Raw genomic sequence first — 17511 nt, 5'->3', positions numbered from 1 at the left:
CCCGTTGTCGTTTTGTACCGGGGATTGAATTTAGGACCTTGAGCTTATAAGGCAGGTGCAGTTCCACTGAACTAAATCCCCAGCCCACTGTAGCTTATTTTGTCCACACATAGGATTTTCAGGTAGTCAGCCTGCTTCCTTGCATATGTTCAGAATATTGTAGCAATTAAGCAGCCCTAAAGTTCTCAAAGAAGAAACATTTTGTTCCCTTTAAGAAATGAATAATGGCAGTGCACACCTACAATCCCAGCACTCAAGAGGCTGAGACAGGAAGATCACTGCAAGTTTGAGACCAGACTGGGCCACATAGTGAGACCCTTATCAATCAATCAATCAAACATAGAAGAAAAATAAATGGACACCCACCAAATCTCCTAAATCATTAAGCTATCTTAACCCAGTTCCTTAAAACTACTTTGTGTCCTTTGATAGCTCCAGTCCAGGGGAAGAGGAGAGCAAAAGTTTTTTTTTTTTCCTTTTGGTACCGGGGAGACCAAACTCAGGTTCTTTCACTTGCAAGGCAGACAGCCGAACCACTGAGCCAAATCCCTGGCCCAAAGGCTCCACTCTTGATGTCCCGGGATGCCTTTCTGCACAGTGCCACATGGCGCTGGCCTCTCCCATTTGTTGATAATACAGTGTGCCTTGAACATTTGCATCAGGAGAATAAGTAACCCACCTTCCTCTGCGTGTGATAGCATTTTAATGCTTAGGCTTCACTTGGCAATTCTGTTGTCTCTTGATACTTAAGGTAGTAGGATTATTCCCCTCTTCTATGGTAACAACTTTAAGAATGCCTCTATGTTAACCAGAGATTTTTATTTGTGTTTTTTCTCAAAGCATCAACGACAACTTTCTTTGCCACTCACCCAGTCAAAGTCATCTCCCAAAAGAGGATTTTTCAGGGAAGAAACAGATCATTTGATTAAAAACCTTCTGGGCAAGAGAATTAGCAAACTTATTAACTCTTCAGATGAGCTGCAGGACAACTTTCGGGAGTTCTATGACAGCTGGCACAGCAAACCTACTGACTACCATGGTTTGTTGTTGCCTCATATAGAGGGGCCAGAAATCAAAGTTTGGGCACAGCGCTACTTGCGCTGGATTCCAGAAGCCCAAATCGTAGGTGGTGGCAGGGTGGCCACTATGGGCAAACTCCTTGAAATGATGGAGGAAGTCCAGAGCTTACAAGAGAAAATCGACGAGCGACACCTCAGCCAAGCGCCGCTCCAGGCAGAGGCGCCCTGCCTGCTGAGGAACTCTGCCCGCCTGTCCTCTTTGTTTCCCTTTGCTTTGCTCCAGCGACACTCATCCAAGCCTGTCTTGCCCACCAGTGGCTGGAAAGCTTTGGGAGATGAGGAAGATCTGGCCAGACGAGAAGATGAGTTTGTGGATCTGGGGGACCTGTGACTGTGTGTCAGTGACTGTGAAGAGGCGTATGGGAGGTTGGGACAGCTGTCCCTGGATGAGTGACTTGCTAATGCTGGGAGGGTCGTGGCCCAGCGCTCTGTTGGAGAAAACCCAGGCCTTGAAGAAAAGAGCTGGTTCTCAATTTTTTCATGGTTCTAAAAGACTATGCAATTAAAATTAGTATTATTAATTGGAAGGAATTCCTGCATGACCCCATCATAGGAGTGTGGCTGCTTTCCAATGCCTAAGTAATGTAGAGAACCTGCAGTGGCCAGTTTACTACTAGAAAGAGCTTCAGTTTGATACTCTTGGGCTTACTGCTTTCTTCTGATCCTTTCTGTGCCAAGATCGCTCATCTCACCATTGGGAATGGTGTTAATGTCCCATCTCAGTTAGGAGCAAGGGCGACTTTGTGTGGTGTTTATGTGAGTTGAAAGACTAAGACAGAGGTATTAAGAGGGGTGGCATTTACTTAAACCATAGCATTTTTGTTTCTATAGAAAAGCTGGAAAGTTCCGCTGTTGCCACACAGCCTAACCCTCAGCCCTCCTCCCTCCTTCCTGGACTGTGTCGTGGTAGTGTAGGCCAGTGCCACCCGCTCCTCCCTGTGTTGTGCTGACAGCTCAGGTCTTTCCTCCGCACTGTACCTCTGCACTGTCTGCCTTGGAGCACACAGTCCCAGTGTCTCACTGCTGAACCTGCTGGTGAAACTGGAGGAACCTCTTGGTTTGCCCAGAGGAGCTTCCTTGCCTCTGGAGTTTCCCAGTGTGTGAACACCTTGTGTTGCCACCTTCTTGCCCCAAGGCTTTGGAGAACCCGAGAGCGTGCTTGTCCACTGTGGCTCCTAAGCTGCTTCCCAGGCACCTGCCTCCCTTGCCTGCTCTGGTCCTTCACAGACTGCTGGGGTTGGCCACTTGTGAAGGTGGCTTTCATGGGCAAGCAGCTGAATGTCAGTGCCGGAAGTGTTGATCCTTACAGGATACCTCAGTTATTAAGAAGCCATAAAAAAAGCTCAACTATGCCTGGTCTTCTCCTTGGATCTGCTGTCTAAAATGATACATATATATTTTTTTTAATGTAGAAAAATATACTTTGTAAGGACCAGTTTTTTTATTCTCAGTGGAACTCTTATCAAATCCCACAAAAGAAAGGGGAAAAAAAAACAGTTACATTAGAACCTTTCAGATTGAATGTTTGCCTTTTATATACATTTGCTCTTCAGAATAGATTCCAATTTGAATGTAAGGTGTTTAGAAATACCTACTGGAGGGCAGTAGGAGAATTTGAAGCTATTGAAAAAGGAATTTCCAGTTTGCACTGACTCACCTTTGTACAAAATCATTTTGCTCTTCTCCGTTCCACATGAATGCACGAGCCAGGTCGGTCAGCTAGGATAACAGGTTGAGGGGAGAGCAGGATTTGTGCATCTGGGGGCCAGACACACCTCAGTCTTTGTTGCCTTAAGAGTCTTGGGAGCGAGGTCAGCATTAGGCTTACAGTAGGGATTTTTAAAAATACACTAGTTCCTGGCTCCCTTCACGTATGTCTGTGGGCCTTCTTAAACTAGCACTAATCTCCACTTATTTCTGTGCTCTGTGTTTCCTCCCAAACACACTATGGAGCTATTTTGTTACCTTATTACAATATGAATGTTTATATGGTAGCCTCTTCAATCTTAGCAATTTTCATTCCAGAAATGCCCGGTGTGATGCTTTACACTCTATAAAATATGGTTTAAAGGCACAAGGTCATGGCCCTCATCATAGCAGTTGAATGTGCATTGAAATATTTTTCTATGATTTTTAAAAATTACTATAGCAAAATAAGTAAGCAAGCTGTTGTACCATGTAAGGTCATGACGATTTATGTATTTATATTTGAAATCAGATTTCTATAACTTGTATTTGTGTACAGACTTCTCTGTGGGTTTATATAGTGAAAATTTTATTCAAGATTCAGATGTAGGTTAAGTTTAACAGTAAAAGCTGAAATGAGACCATTTGTTTTAAAGTGCTGCACTGTGCAAGATTGGAAATGTACATTAGTAATTTACTGTATATAATATCTTGAGTTTGTTTATACCTCCAAGTTTTTACACTGAAGAGAAACTAGCTTTAATTAAATTCAAATTTTTCTTTTTTTTTTTTTTTTAAGGAATAAGCTGTGGGGCTATATCTATAAATATGCTTTTTATTTTCTGGATGCACAAAAAGGTTTATACTTGTATTCTCACAGCATCAGATCTGATTGCAGAAATTAAAGCACAGTTTACAAGCAGTACTGTGTTTGGTGTGATTGGTGTAACACATGGAGTAATCCTTTTCATTCATTCAGGAAATGAGAAGCCCAACCAAGGTCCTGGCAGGCCTAAAAACAGCCGTGAGAGAGCAAGGCTCTGTCCCTTGGGTTTCCATTCACGCCGAGGTCACACGCATGCATGGTAGGTGGGTAGGGAGACCCAATAGGCAGTGATGAAATGCTGTGAAGAAAAATAAAACAGGGTTAGGAAGCCCTATCAGGCAACTAAAAGGAAAGGGTTTTTTAAACCCCTGAAATTATCACTGTTTCTTTGCTTCTTATGAGGATGTATAACATTGGAATCCTGGGTTCTTTTAAATTGTTGGGAGGGGTCTGAGTTCCTTTAGAGCTAGAAGACAAGGCATAAGACTATGAGAGTAGGGTTTAACTAACTAATTCTGTTCAATACTAGATTGACAATGTCACTTTCGTACATGTCTTGACCTTTCCTGTCTGGCAGACCACTGTCCTGTGTCCAGAACCAGCCTTGAGGGTCTTGTTGCTACCCCATTCCTGTCATATCTGTTAGTTCTTTGACATCTGTATTCGCAAATCCCACCCTAGAGTTGAGGGCTTTTTGTCTTGTCTTCCATGCTGGGTTAGTTCATGGGCTTTGGGGATCTGTGCTGTGTCCCTCTTAATTGGGCTTGTTCCTTGGTTCATGGAGTAGAGAGTGGAGCAGGGGCTGGTTCCTGTAGAGAATTGGCCCTGGGCCTTCACATCCCCCCCTGTCCTTGAGGGAGAGCTGACTAAAGCCCCTCCTGTGGCTGTGATCACAGCCTCTTCAGGGCTGTGCTTCTGCTCTGCTGTGACTGGGATATTTATAAAGCCATCCCTGGGGTAGGACCCAGGATCCCCCCACCCTGCTGTGAGGACGGATCATAGGGACATATGGCTGTCGTGTGCTGACCCACATCCTTGTGTGAGCCTCGCGGCCCACACACACCCTGTCCCCTCTGAAAAGTGTCAGAAGAGTGGGAGAGGTAGCTCTTCTATGCTGTGGGTTCCACGTGCTCACATGTAAGCAGGCTGACAAGTGGGCTGGCGTATGTGATCCCAAATACATGCTCTCTGGGTGTGGTGGCGCACACTTGTAGTCCCAGCACTCAGGAGGCTGAGGCAGGAGGAGCACCATGAGTTTGAGGCCATCCTGGGCTACCTACCAAGACCTTGTCTCAAAAACAACAAAAAAATTTATATTTTGTGTGTCATTTATATATTGGAGAGGGAAGTAATTTGTTCAAATGGTGGTTTCATGTTTTTAAATACAGACTCCTTGGCCTAGATTGTGGTTCAGGTCCAGGTACCTTTTCAAATCCTAGTAACACTACCTTTAGCAATTGAAGACTAGAAAGTATAATCATGTGGGAATATACACAGTATGCTTTCTGGCCACCCTTTTAAAAACTATACAGGTTTGCTACGGAGTTTTATCAAAGGCTGAATTTGCCCTGACTGAGTTTCAGCAGCTTCTCATCCCGGGAGCCAACAGGAACAGACAGGCCTCTTCTCGGGCAGGAGAGAAGGCAAAGGGACACATCTCGTGGCTGGACTGACGCTGACAACCCTGCCTGGGATTTACTCAGGCACCTCAGAGGATGGAAGAGAGCCTGCCCCAGACTGATCCAAGTAGAAGGTAATTCAGAGATTTCCTGGAGTGAAGGTGAGGAGAGGGATGAACAAGAAGGGGCCAACACAGTGTTCCGGAAGGGTAGTTGCATTCTGCCTCCTTATGAAGGGTTTGGGCGATGTGGCTGAGTGTCAAAGTCCAGCAGACTACATTTCAGGATTTGTGTTCCATGGTATTTAAGTTTTACATTAAAAGGAAAAACCAAAAGAGGTCTGGGAACATGGCTCGGTGGCAGAGTGCTCGCCTAGTGTGCACAGTCCTTGGTTTGATTTCCTAACATCACAAAAGAAAAAAAAAAGCTGAGCAAATATCAAACTACCGGTATTTAACAGTACTGAGTATACCTGGGTGTGGGAGCACACTGTAATCTCAGCACCTGGGGAAGGCTGAGGCTGGGGGATCACATATTGAAGCCCAGCCAGGGCATCTTAGTGGCTTAGAGAGTCCCTGTCTCACAAAGTAAAACTGAAAGGACTGGGAATGTAGCTCAGTGCAAAGGCCCTGGTTCCCTCCCTACTACCAATAATAATAGTATGGACTGTTGTGTTGCCTGAGTTTACTTTGAATGGTATACAAGTCAGCTGGATTAATGGGTGGACAAAGGGGTAGACATGGCTGAATATTCAATAAAGAAAATATAGTAAAATGTCAGGGATATTGAAGGGCAGAAATAAGGCTGTACAGCTGTTCACATAGAGTTCTTCAAATTTTTCTGTTTAAAAGTTTAGATTTTTTTTTTTTTTTTGAGACAGGGTCTCATTATGTAGTGAGACTGACCTGGAACTCACTATGTAGCCCAGGCTGGTCTCAAACTCACAGTGATCCTCCTGCTTCAGCCTCCCCAATGCTGGGATTACAGGAGTGCACCACCACGCCTGGCCAATTTTAGATTTTTAAAGAATTAATTGTAAGCTGGAAGGGCGGGTATCAGTATATGAAAATATGTCATTGGTCTTTTCAGGGAGAGGAGAAACCCTCTCCATACTAAGGTAGCTGATTACTAGAAGGACATAATAGAACTTGGGGGGAAAAGTAATCTGTTCAAGTGGCTGGTTTTGGCACTAGAAGAAAGAACTAAAATGTTCGTGATTCCCCTCCACCCCAGGTCCTTTCTCCCCATTGCCCTGGTCTCTGCATTATCTTTTTTTTTTTGAGACAGGGTTTCCCTGTGTGGTATAGGCAGGCCTCAAACTTGCTGCAGTCCTCTTGCCTCAGCCTCCTGAGTGGAGTGCTAGGATTACAGGTGTGCGCCATGCCTGGCTGCATTATCATATTCTGTTGTTGGATTGCTATTCTCAACTTTCTGCTACTGGTTCTTTCTCGCTATGTAGCTTATAAATTGCCAGTGAGGCTTACTATTATTGGCTTGAAAACAATGCCACGGAGGTATCCATTAAAACTCTTTGAGTCGTGAAAACCCACAAAGAATTTCATGTGGTGTGAAAGTCAAGATCAGGAAGTGCTGCTGGGTCTCACTTGGTATAGACCTTCCTCGTTTAATAACTGCAATACGGGCCAGTGATTTAGCTCAGTAGCCTGCCTTGCAAGTTCCTGAGTTCAACCCCCGGTACCAAAAAATAAACCAAAACTGAGTTACAATCCTGAGACGAGGTTGTTAAGTGAATTTGTTGCTAAGTGAGGAATTGTATATAGAGTGTACATTACAATATCAGAACAGGAAACTCCAACTTGATGCCTTTGTTTTTATTTGCATAACTATTACATGCAGTACTGTACTGTATAGCAATATGAAACTACAGTACTGCGTAGTACAATCAGCAGAAGTTACTGTACTGTATAAACAAGGGGCACTGTACAAAAAAAGACATTGAGGCTACAGAACCAAAACTGAAAAAAGAAAAGGATGGGTTGTAAGTCCTAACAGCACACCTCAGTCATAAATCTGAACAGTCATTAAACAGGTAGATCATTAACTCAGAATATCTGTGCTCAACGGCTGTGAAGTCTTTTCCCCAAGCCTGCTCAGTCTCTTGCTCTGCAGACCAGCTTGCCCATCTCTAGCCCATGAGTTGGAATGAAAACCCTGCAGCAACTCTCCTTTCCAGGCAGCAGTCAGATAGAAGCTGGAAGCTTGGTCCTTATTCGGATTCGGGGAGGAGAGCCTGGCCAAGCTGTCTTTTGGGGCAGGGCTAGAATGCAGGACTAAGGCTGTTCCCACTGCTGGTATGTGTATATCTTGGTTTCAAGGACAGACTTGGAAAGCTGCTAACTTTTCACTCTCAGTCATCTTCATTATCCAGATTCTTAACTTCTTTTTTTTTTTTTTTGGTACCGGGGATCGAACTCAGGTTCTTGCTCTTGCGAGGCAGGCGCCAGAACCACTGAGCTAAATCCCCAGCCCAATTCTCAACTTCTTGTTGTTGTTTTGGTACTAAGGCTTGAACTCAGGACCTCGTGCTTGCCAGAAAGGTGCCTCACTGCTGAATTACATCCCCAGCGGATTCTCAACTTTTACAATGGCATGGATGTCTTTTTTTTTTTTTTGGTACTGGGGATTGAAATCAGGACCTTGCACTTACAAGGCAGGCAGGCGGCAGCACCACTGAGCTAAATCCCTGGCCCTGGGATGTCTTATTTTTTTGTTTCTCTGAACTGACTCTGACACTGGCCACATCCAAGTCTGTGCGGTATATCAAGAAGGGCCTGGGCTCTGAGATCAGACTGCCTGAGTCCAAACCCCTGCTTTGAACATGAGGACCCTAGTTAATATCCCTTCCTACAGTTCCCTTCTGTGTAGAATAGTGCCACTGGTGGGACCCACCTTACTGGGAACCTTGAAGGTAATTTCCTTTTCGGTGTCTATCATGGTGTAATGTAAACGCTTAATAAATTTAGCTTCTGGGTTGTGTGTAATAAATTTCTTCTGGTTATGTGTGTGATCGTTTAGATACAGAGGTGTGTGAATTAATGTCCATCCCAGAACAGTTAGTGTTGATTTATCCTAAACAGGAAACCAAGCTCCAAACTTGACTACCTAAGTACTCTGGATGTTTTAGAAAACCACCCCATAGGCTTTGTTGGACAGCACATGGAGTTCCAGAATCATTTTTCATGGGTGAAATGGGAAGTACTTGAGATATGTGGTTGGCTAGAAAAAATGGAGAGGTCCCTTCTCATGTCAGTAGGGTGCACAAGTCCATCGGGCCCAGTAATGTCCAGGTTTTGGAGCAGAACACAAGGTCTAAAACGTCCTTGGTAACCTTCGGGTCACAGGATGGATCTCAGAGTTTGTGGGGTTCTGTCCCCCTGCAGCTGCCTTGAGGGGAAATACACGGAGACCTGAGGACAGATGGACCTTCTCCCAAACTCTAGGAGCAGGAAATACAATAGTTAATAGGTGTTCACACATCTCGAATACTTGATGCAAGGCTGGCTTTCACTGTGAAGCGCCGTGTGCTAAAGAACTATCACCCTGCCTAGCTCTAACTTCCAGAAACTACTGACACTTGCCAAAAGAATGGCACAAGTGCTGAATGGCCAGACTGACTTAGGTCAAGATGGGACAGCCCGCCAGCTTGCTGGAAGTCTGATTGTGATGGAATTGCTGGAAATGCAATCGTAGTTACATCCAGGGGCCTCCTGTCCTTAGTGTCCCGCGGAGCCCCTGGGTGTATGCTGCCCAGAGTCTCCGTGTCTCAGGCTTACAGGTGGCAGTTGGATTCCCCTGTAGCAGACTCTGAGATAGAGATTTGAGTGCAAGCCGTTCATTTGGACAGTGGTTACAAGTAGCGCTGAGAGAGCAGGAAACTGAGGTAGGGAAAACAAAGCAAACAGTCAAGAGTGCACAAACAAGCAAGTGATCACTGGGCAGCTGGAGCTCAGCCCGCTGGGGACCCCGGAGAGATCACATGGCACATGCTCGTGTTGTCCCCCTGGAGTGCCAGCAAGTTGGGGCACCGTCACACCAGCTTCTCTCTGTTGGTGTGCACAGGGACTCCAAGAGACCGAGACGGGGCCCTGTTGGCTGCAGTCTGAAGAGTTCCTTAAAATTCAGATGCCGCCCCTCCGCGACGAGATGGCGCGCAGCTTCCCTGCTAACGCCCCCGAGCCCGGGCACCTTGCCGGCTTAGTCCAGCCTAGTCTGTCACTCAGCAGCCAGCCCAGGTTGCCTTAATAGGAAGTGATGCCCAAATACTTAGCGGCTTCTCTGGTCTTGGGGAGTCTGTTTGGAGTGCTGTGGATTAGTTTTCTCAATGGAGAAAAAATGTGGTACATCTGTTGCTGTTCAGAAATGACTTAGTCACAGGATTTATCAGTGGTACGCAGGATTTATAGCAGGACATTGTTTTAGACTGAGTGCCTTCCTGCACTAGCTCCCAACAGACCAAACAAAATGGAGGCCTTCATGCCAAGGGCAGATAATTAAACTGAGACTTTAAGGAAAAAGGAAAATCCCCAAATAGACCAATCATTCCGAAAGGCAAGAGATTTGCTGCAAGCGATCTGAAAGGGCCCTGGCAACATGAGCTTGCATGATCAGAAGGCCCCTCTGCATGCATCCTTATGAGAAAGGTGACCCGAAATAACTGGATGTTTACCAGTTCACTTGTTCAGTGTTCTGCTTCCTCGTTCCTGCTCACAGTGCCTTACAGAAACAGACCGTTCTGTCTGCCCGATGGGGCATCTTTCTATTTTTTTAAATGATGTGATGTGTTGCCTGATTCACTAATTGCTGATAAATGCCATTACGGTTTGGGTCTGGATGTCGCCCCAAAGCCTCATGCAGTCATAGGTGGGAGAGTCTAGAGTGTGTGATGCTGGGATTAAGGGTGTGTGGTTACTAAGCCACTACACGTGAGTGATCGGTTTGGTGCCGTCCTAATCCCAGTAGTCTGAATAAGAGAAAGGGAGCAGAAAGACTCTGTTAAAGCCTCTTGTTGCTTTGGCTGCCATTGGGTGCCATGACGTGTTTCTCCCGTGTGACATCCCTCCTAGCTCTCTTTGTTGCCTTTTGCTGCTTCTGCTACCATGAATTGTTGGCCCTCTGCCACCCTGCCTTGGAGCCAGCTGATTATGGACTGAAACCTCTGTGAACTGCAAGCCAAATAAACCTTTCCCCTCCAACTTTGGGTATCAGGTATTTGTCTCAACAACGAGAGAAAAGTAACTAACACAAATACCAATAACATTTTTAAATTTGTTGAAATTTTGTCTTTTGACATCAGTAGCAACCTTACAAGGCTAGGACCATAGATCTTGATCCTTTCTAACTAGGGATGTTCAGCCAATTACTTACTAGATTAGTTACAAAATAAAGTTAGTGAAGCTGTACATAGTAAGTTAATTGTTGAAAACATTGGTGGGTAAAATCAACCGCTATGACAACCATAATTTAACTTCAAGAGCAGGACATAGTGGCTCATGCCTATAACCCCAGCACTTGTACGGGAGACTGAGACAGGTGATCACTACATAGTGAGACCTTATCTCAAAAAACAAACAAAAAAACCTTCAAATAGGATTCTATAACAAAAAAGCTTAACAAGTGAGGTTCCTGAGGTTTAACAAATCCAATGGCTCCTAATGGTTCTCAAGTTGTCTTCCTGCCCCAAGCCCACCAGAAGATATTTAGCATTGCCTCGAGGCCTTTTTGGTTGTCACTTTCAGGGTTGTAGGGGGTGCTGCTCATCTAATGCTTAGGGACCAAGGATGCTGCCTCGTGTCCTACAGTGCAAGGCCTGGAAATATCTGGCACAAACATCCAGAGGACGTCAAGGGTACTGAGAGTGAGAAATCCTTTAGAGCTGTCCACAGTGGCTCGTGCCTATAATTTGAACTGAAGGGATCCTACCCCTTCCATCCTGGCCTGAGCAGAGACCACTTTAAATCCCTCCCCCTGCTGTGCTTGTGCACCTGCTGCAGACGTATGGTCCTGGGCCAGCACGGCCCAGTAAGCACAGCCGCACCTGTAATTCCCAGTCATTGCTCAGCCCTGCTCTTGACAAACGGCACGCAACTCCCGTACTTCCACAAGCCCTGTCCCAGGAAGATAAAAACAACTGAACTCTCCCCGCAAAGTCCCACTGTGGCTTTTCCCTACCACAGCCCCGCCTTTTATGCTCACAACCTTATAAAGACCCTTATAGCTTTTTTAAGAGTTAGCTGCTCTGGTCTCTAGTGCCACAGTGGTCCCTCACGGGCTTGTTCTGAAATAAGTCTGTGCTGTTGAGCTCGTACCCCTGCTTCTTTTACTTTTGTCCTAATATGAACTACCTGGGACGCTGCGGCAGAAGGATGGAAAGTTTGAGTTCAACCTGACAATTTACAAGATGTCCATCTCAAAAACAAAACAAAATCTCTTTTTGAGAAGTTCTAACATTATCTCTAGGCTACAAGTCAAACCCTCCTGGGACATTCAAACTCTTTAATATTATTGGAAAATACTTTCCCCTTTCAGAGTAAACAGACTTAGATTAAAACTAGTGTATGATAACACAACACAAAATAAGGAGAGACTGAGCTGGGGTTTGTTTTGTTTTTTGAGACAGGGTCTCACTATGTAGTTCAGGTTGACCTTGAACCCACTATGTATCTCACGCAGGCCTCAAACTCCCAGAAATCCTCCTGCCTCAGCCTCCTAGTGCTGGGAATGCATGCAAGCCCCACCATGCCCACCTCCAGCTGGATTTTATGACTGTATGAAAACACTAATGTTTCCCTTCCTTGTTTGCTTAGAAATCGTAATGGCTAGTTCGCTCTAAGTTCTTCATTGAACTTCTAACTGCGACTTGTGGCCTCTGACACCAGCAACCATCTCTAGCCTTGGCAGAATGTTAACATGACAAGTTTCAAGGGCCGGGGATTTGGCTCAGTGGTTCCGACACCTGCCTTGTGAGCAGAAGGACCCAAGTTCAATCCCTGGTACAAAAACAAAACAAACAAACAAAAAAACCCGACAAATTTCAGATTTTCCAAGTTCCCCGTTTTCCCTGGGGCAGGTACAGCTTCCAAACCTGGGCCGTGCTAGAGCAGCCCTGAACCAAGGGAGACTGTTAAAACCTCTGCATCAGAGCGCTTGCAGGGAGCGGCTGGGTGGAGGGAAGTGCCCTGGCTGCTTCCGGGGTCCTCCTGCGGATGGAAACCTTGGCAAGGAGCCCACGAGTGACAGCTGGGCAGCCTGAGGCAGAATTGGGGCTCCAGCAAAAGTTAGGGAGCAGTGCCAATGCAGCTCTTTACCACGTGTCTATGCAAATATGCGTAAATTGCCATTTTCTTCATCAGTAGGTGCGTGCTGTTTCTCTTTTTTCTGTCTGTCTCTATCTCACTGTGTTTTTATTTCTTTGCTCTCTATTGTCTCCCTCTCTCCTTTTTTGCTTTCTTTTTTCTGTCCCTCATTTCCCTTCCCTTCTCTTCTTTGGAACTTTCTTTTCTTCTTTCCTTTTATACTCTTCATCCTCCTGCTTCCCTTTTCGTTCTCTCCTCTGCCACACCTTAACTGTTTCAATATCCTTTCATGATTTCCACCACACTCATATAATAACATACAAATATGTATATAAATATAGCCAAGCAGTACAGGCCTGTAATCCCAGCACTGGGGAGGCTGAGGCAGAATTGTCTCAATTTCAAGGCCAGCTTCTTCCCTTCCTCTTCCATATACACATATTTAGACTGAAGTGATAAGAACTTGCCAATATTCGACTTCTGATTTCATTTGGCTCATTGTAAACCTATAAACAGGGAGAGTGTTGTCTGCACCCAGGTCTCTGTTTTCTCGTTGTGCCATCTCAGGGAAACTGCTGTAAGTGGAGGTAAGGTCCTGGTGTGCTCCTGTCCAGCCTGTTCCCAGCCCGGGTCCTCAAGGCTCTTGCAACTCTCCTGCTCCTACAGAAGCTCCCTGTTCTCTCCCCAGCCCGGTGTGGCTGCCTGAGCCTGTGGTCTGGATAGAGAGACGTTGGGGCCTGGCGGCATCTCGGAGGCCCCAAGGTGAGGTTCACTCGGCCTCATGCCTTCTGGATACAGGGCTTGGGGTCCCACACCTTTTGAAAGTTTGATGTAGTGTCCCTTGCTTCACAGGAAATGGAAAACTTAGTTGACCCTCTGACTGAATCCTTAATAAAAGTTGAATTTTTATTAAATAAAAATAGCCACACGAGTCTTTCACTATGCAGAGTACCTTCCTTCCACGTCTGACTTTACAACCCCTGCCCCCCTCCGATGCCCAGGGACTTTCCGAACTGTGCCCCCCGCCCCAGGCTTCAGTATGGAGCACCAGGAAAGAACCAGACAAGTCCAAAAAGGAAGCTTTGGGTTTGGGTTTTTTTTTTTTTTAAATGAATCAAACCCAAGAAATTAAACAGCCTCTGTTTACAGTAGGTGGAAAGGAGCGTGTAACATAACACATTCCATTTCCTGCCTTTTACACAACTGGTCTGCTGTTTACTCCTACTGGGCAAGCAGACTCAAAAATTGTCAGCTTTCTTCGTAATAACATAGCGCAAGCCAGGAAATAAGGGCTCGGTGTGCTGCAGGCACAAGGAGGGTTTATCGCAGCCCACCGTGGGCAGAGAGGAGCCGAGCTGTCCAGACAGAGCGACTGAGACAGGCATTCCCGTGTGACGCCCTGGCAGCCCAGTGGAGAGGTCAGCCCTGTGCTGTTCCCCGAGCACCCACATTTGCGTGGGGTGCCCTCCATGAGTGGCTAGTGGAAGGCGTTCATGACTCCTCGCGGGAGCTGCAAGCTGCTTCTTGAGGCCTTTCTTTCCGTTCTGGGTGCTGGGCCTCAAGGTGCATTCAAACCAGAGTCTTCTAGGACACAGAAGTGGGGGAGCCCAGTATTGTAACCCCACTGTCTAATTTCACTTCCCTAAACATTGAAGCCAGGTGGGTGCATGATGGACACGCCTGTGGGAGGCTGAGGCAGGAAGATTGCTGCGAGTTTGAGGCCAGCCTGAACTACGAAGTGAGACCCTGTCTCAAAAAAACAAAAATAAACAAAACAACAAATATGCACTGAGGAAGCTAATGTTGCATTCGGCCTATTATATCTCAGATGTGTTACATTATTGCAAAAGATCATCTTTGATATTCGGGAAAAGAGCTATCATCAGAGATTAAGAGGTGGTTTTATTGGCAGGGAAGACAAGCAGGGAAATTCTAGCTCCATGGATCTGACCCCGTATCAGTCATTCCAGGAGGCCTTTTATGCTCTCTCTGACTTTCTATTCCCTTTTTGCTGCTTGTTTTGTTATTGCTGTTGTTGTTGTTGTTGTTATTTTGGTACTGGATCCAGAGCCTCCACAATACACTATATTCTCAGCTGTTTTTTTTTATTTTTTATGTTTGAGACAGGGCCTCCCTAAATACCTAAATTGTCCAGGCTGGGCTCAAACTTGCAATCTTCCTGCCTCAGCTTCCCAGAGTGCTGGGATTGTAGGAGTAAGTCTGGCTCTGCTGCCTTCATCCCACCATTTTTCCTCCTGTCCCTCCCATTCCAGGGAGGCCTGTGAGCCCTACCTGACACCACACATTTTGCTGCTTAGGAAACTTTTGATCTTTATGATCTTTCATCTCCCTGGTCCCCCATCCATGAGTTTTGCAATGCATCCTAGTCTAGTCCATTTCATAATGATGATGGCTGGGTCCTGTCTTCCTCCTCACGCTACATCTCACCTCACGTTCTCAGTGCCCTCTATGCCACAGACAAAGGAAACTTTAGTAGTTCTCAGCTTGGCCATCAGTTAAAACTGGGGATGCCACATTTGACCCAGCCATCCCTCTGCTGTGTATCTTTCTAAAAGAACTAAAAGAATCATATCACAGAGAAGTATGCACACCCATGTTTATAGCGGCACGGATTGTAATAGCTAAAACTTGGAAACAGCCCATTTGCCCATCAGTTGGAAACTGGATAAATAAGATGTAGTTTTTTTATAAAATGGAATATTACTCAGCCATAAAGAATGAGAAAATAGATTCATTCACAGGAAAATGGATACATATTGAAGATATACTCCTAAGTGAAATAAATAAGGCACACATGTGTAAATACTGAATAGTTTCTCTGGTGTGAATAATCTGCAATAATACAGAAGATCCTAATATGATTACTGACATTTAGAAATGGGAAGAAAGGAGCTAAAGGTGTAGGGAAGGTGGGATGGGTAGGGAAAGGGTAATAAGGGAAAAGAAAAAAAATGTGAGATAATGAAAAGATGGAAATAAAGTGTTTGTAGATGGGGAGGGGAGGAGGGGGTGAAGGGAGGGCAGGGGTAAGGGGAAAAAATGAGAACCAAGACCTGTCATGTAAAGGTACAAGATCCCAACAATGAATGTAACTGTACTGTATCCCTAAAATGTACCAATAAACTCAATTAAAGTTGAAAAAAAACTGGGGATGCCAGCTGGGCACAGTGCTACTCTCCCTCCTAGAGGGGCCAGTTTAGGGCCAACCTGGGCTGCATAGTGAGTTCTAGCTTGCACTTTCTCAGAAAACAAAATCAAACAAAAACCAAAAAACTGGTGTGCCAAGCCAAGAAGGGAGAAAGGACGGGGTAAGACTTCTCTGTCCGTGCCCATCCCTTGGTGGTCTGCTCTGTGGGCCGTTTCATCCCTGAAAGACTCCCTTCTCTTGGCCTCCCTGAGATTGACTTCCTGGTTGTTTTCCTGTCCTCCATCAGCACAGCCAGTCTTTTCTCATTTTCTCATCCTGCCAAGGGCCAGGGATTTATCTCAGTGGCATAGTGCCTGCCTCACAAGTGCAAGATACTGAGTTCGATCCCTGACAAAAAGGAAAAAAAATAACATGCACCATCCTGGCAATGGGGCTGAAGCCAGGGCCTCTTCCATGCTGGGTGCATGCTCTGCTACTGAGTCCCATCCCCAAAGCCTCTTCCTGAACGATGTTATGAGTTCCTTCCATTACCTGTGCGCATCAGGACCCCAGTCTGTATCTCCGGCCTGCACACCACCTCCATGGTGGTGGGAAGGAAGTGCTGGGGGTTGAACCTGGGTTGCATGTATGCTAAACAGGCATTCTACTCTTGAGCTACACCCCCAGGCTTGATTTGCAAATCTTTGTCTTGACTCAGGGATCAAGACTTGAATGTCTACAAAAGCCACAAACTCAACCATGAGTTCAACATTAAGGTCATTTTACCCCCCCCCCCACCCCAACTGTCTTCTTCTTTAGAACGGTCTTAATTAAATGTCTGTACCACTCATTCCACTGTCCAAATTAGAAACCCAAGAGTTCTAGATGTCCCGTTTCCCTTCACTCTCTCACCCGAACTTACCCCCAAGGCCCACAGTCTGCCTACTGATTGTCTTCTGCGTCTTTTGCCCTCCACACTTGTCACCACCCTGGTCACAGCTAGCCTTGGCCATCACTGAGACAGGCTATCAACTTGCCCGACCTCATCCTTCAATCTGTTTCTCTCTGCGGCCAGACTTTTCTCACATGAAATGCTTTGAGGCCCTTAGGATACCTTTAGGTCCTTAGGATGAAGATGTGAGTCTTTGCATCCACCTTCTGCACACGATAAATGTATGTCAGGTGTGGGCTTTTTCCTCTTTCCTGTTAATTACATCACAGATCTTCTCAGAACTAGACCAAGCCAGGCATGGTGGCACACACATGTGGTCCCAGCACTTGGGAGGCTGAGCAAGAGGATCCATGAGTTCAAAGCCACCCAGTTCTACATAGTGAGTTCAAAGCCAGCCTGAACTGTATAGTGAAACCCTGTCTCAAAGTCATGAATTTTGAAAATCTTGTCAAAATTCTAATTTATTTATATAAACATCATAGAAAAGTGGCAGAAAAAAAATCCCAAAATGTTAAGAAAGTTATCTGAGAGCTGTAGAATCATTGATGAGTTTTTGTTTTCTTCTTTGTATGTTTTTATTTTATTTTATTTTACTTTGGGGGGTAGCAGGGATCTAACTTGGGTCCTTGTGCTTGCGAAGCACCACTGAGCTAAATCCCTGGCCCTTCTTTGTATGTTTTAAAAATTGGACACTTTTTTGTGCAGTGAACTTATGAATTAGCTTCATCCCCATCCCCCATCTCTCGCCCCACCGCACTCTTTGGTTGCTAGAGAAAGAAACCCAAATCAAGCCAAATGGAGAAGTTTCTGTTCTCAGAAACTCAGAGGCAAGAAGACAGCAGGGCCTCGGCAGTGACTGGAACCAGACACAGAAACGCTGCCTGCATT

The 17511-nt window shown here is 45.6% G+C and overlaps 1 protein-coding gene across 4 annotated transcripts in view; it reads left to right on the top strand.

Annotated features, from left to right (window-relative positions):
- Mtmr12 (myotubularin related protein 12) overlaps nucleotides 1–3680 on the top strand; it is a 69537-nt gene extending 65857 nt beyond the window's left edge. For all 4 annotated transcript variants that reach the window (XM_010605410.3, XM_010605412.3, XM_033758374.1 and 1 more), the window contains one exon: nucleotides 841–3680. In XM_010605410.3, the coding sequence (XP_010603712.1) occupies nucleotides 841–1410 (570 nt within the window). In that variant the 3' untranslated portion in view covers nucleotides 1411–3680. The remainder of the gene's footprint in view (nucleotides 1–840) is intronic.
- Nucleotides 3681–17511: the final 13831 nt, after the last annotated feature.

This window comes from Fukomys damarensis, unplaced genomic scaffold (genome assembly GCF_012274545.1).
Source record: "Fukomys damarensis isolate Sample0158 unplaced genomic scaffold, DMR_v1.0_HiC HiC_scaffold_1, whole genome shotgun sequence".
NCBI lineage: Eukaryota > Metazoa > Chordata > Mammalia > Rodentia > Bathyergidae > Fukomys > Fukomys damarensis.
This window is presented reverse-complemented; position numbering and strand designations above follow the sequence as displayed.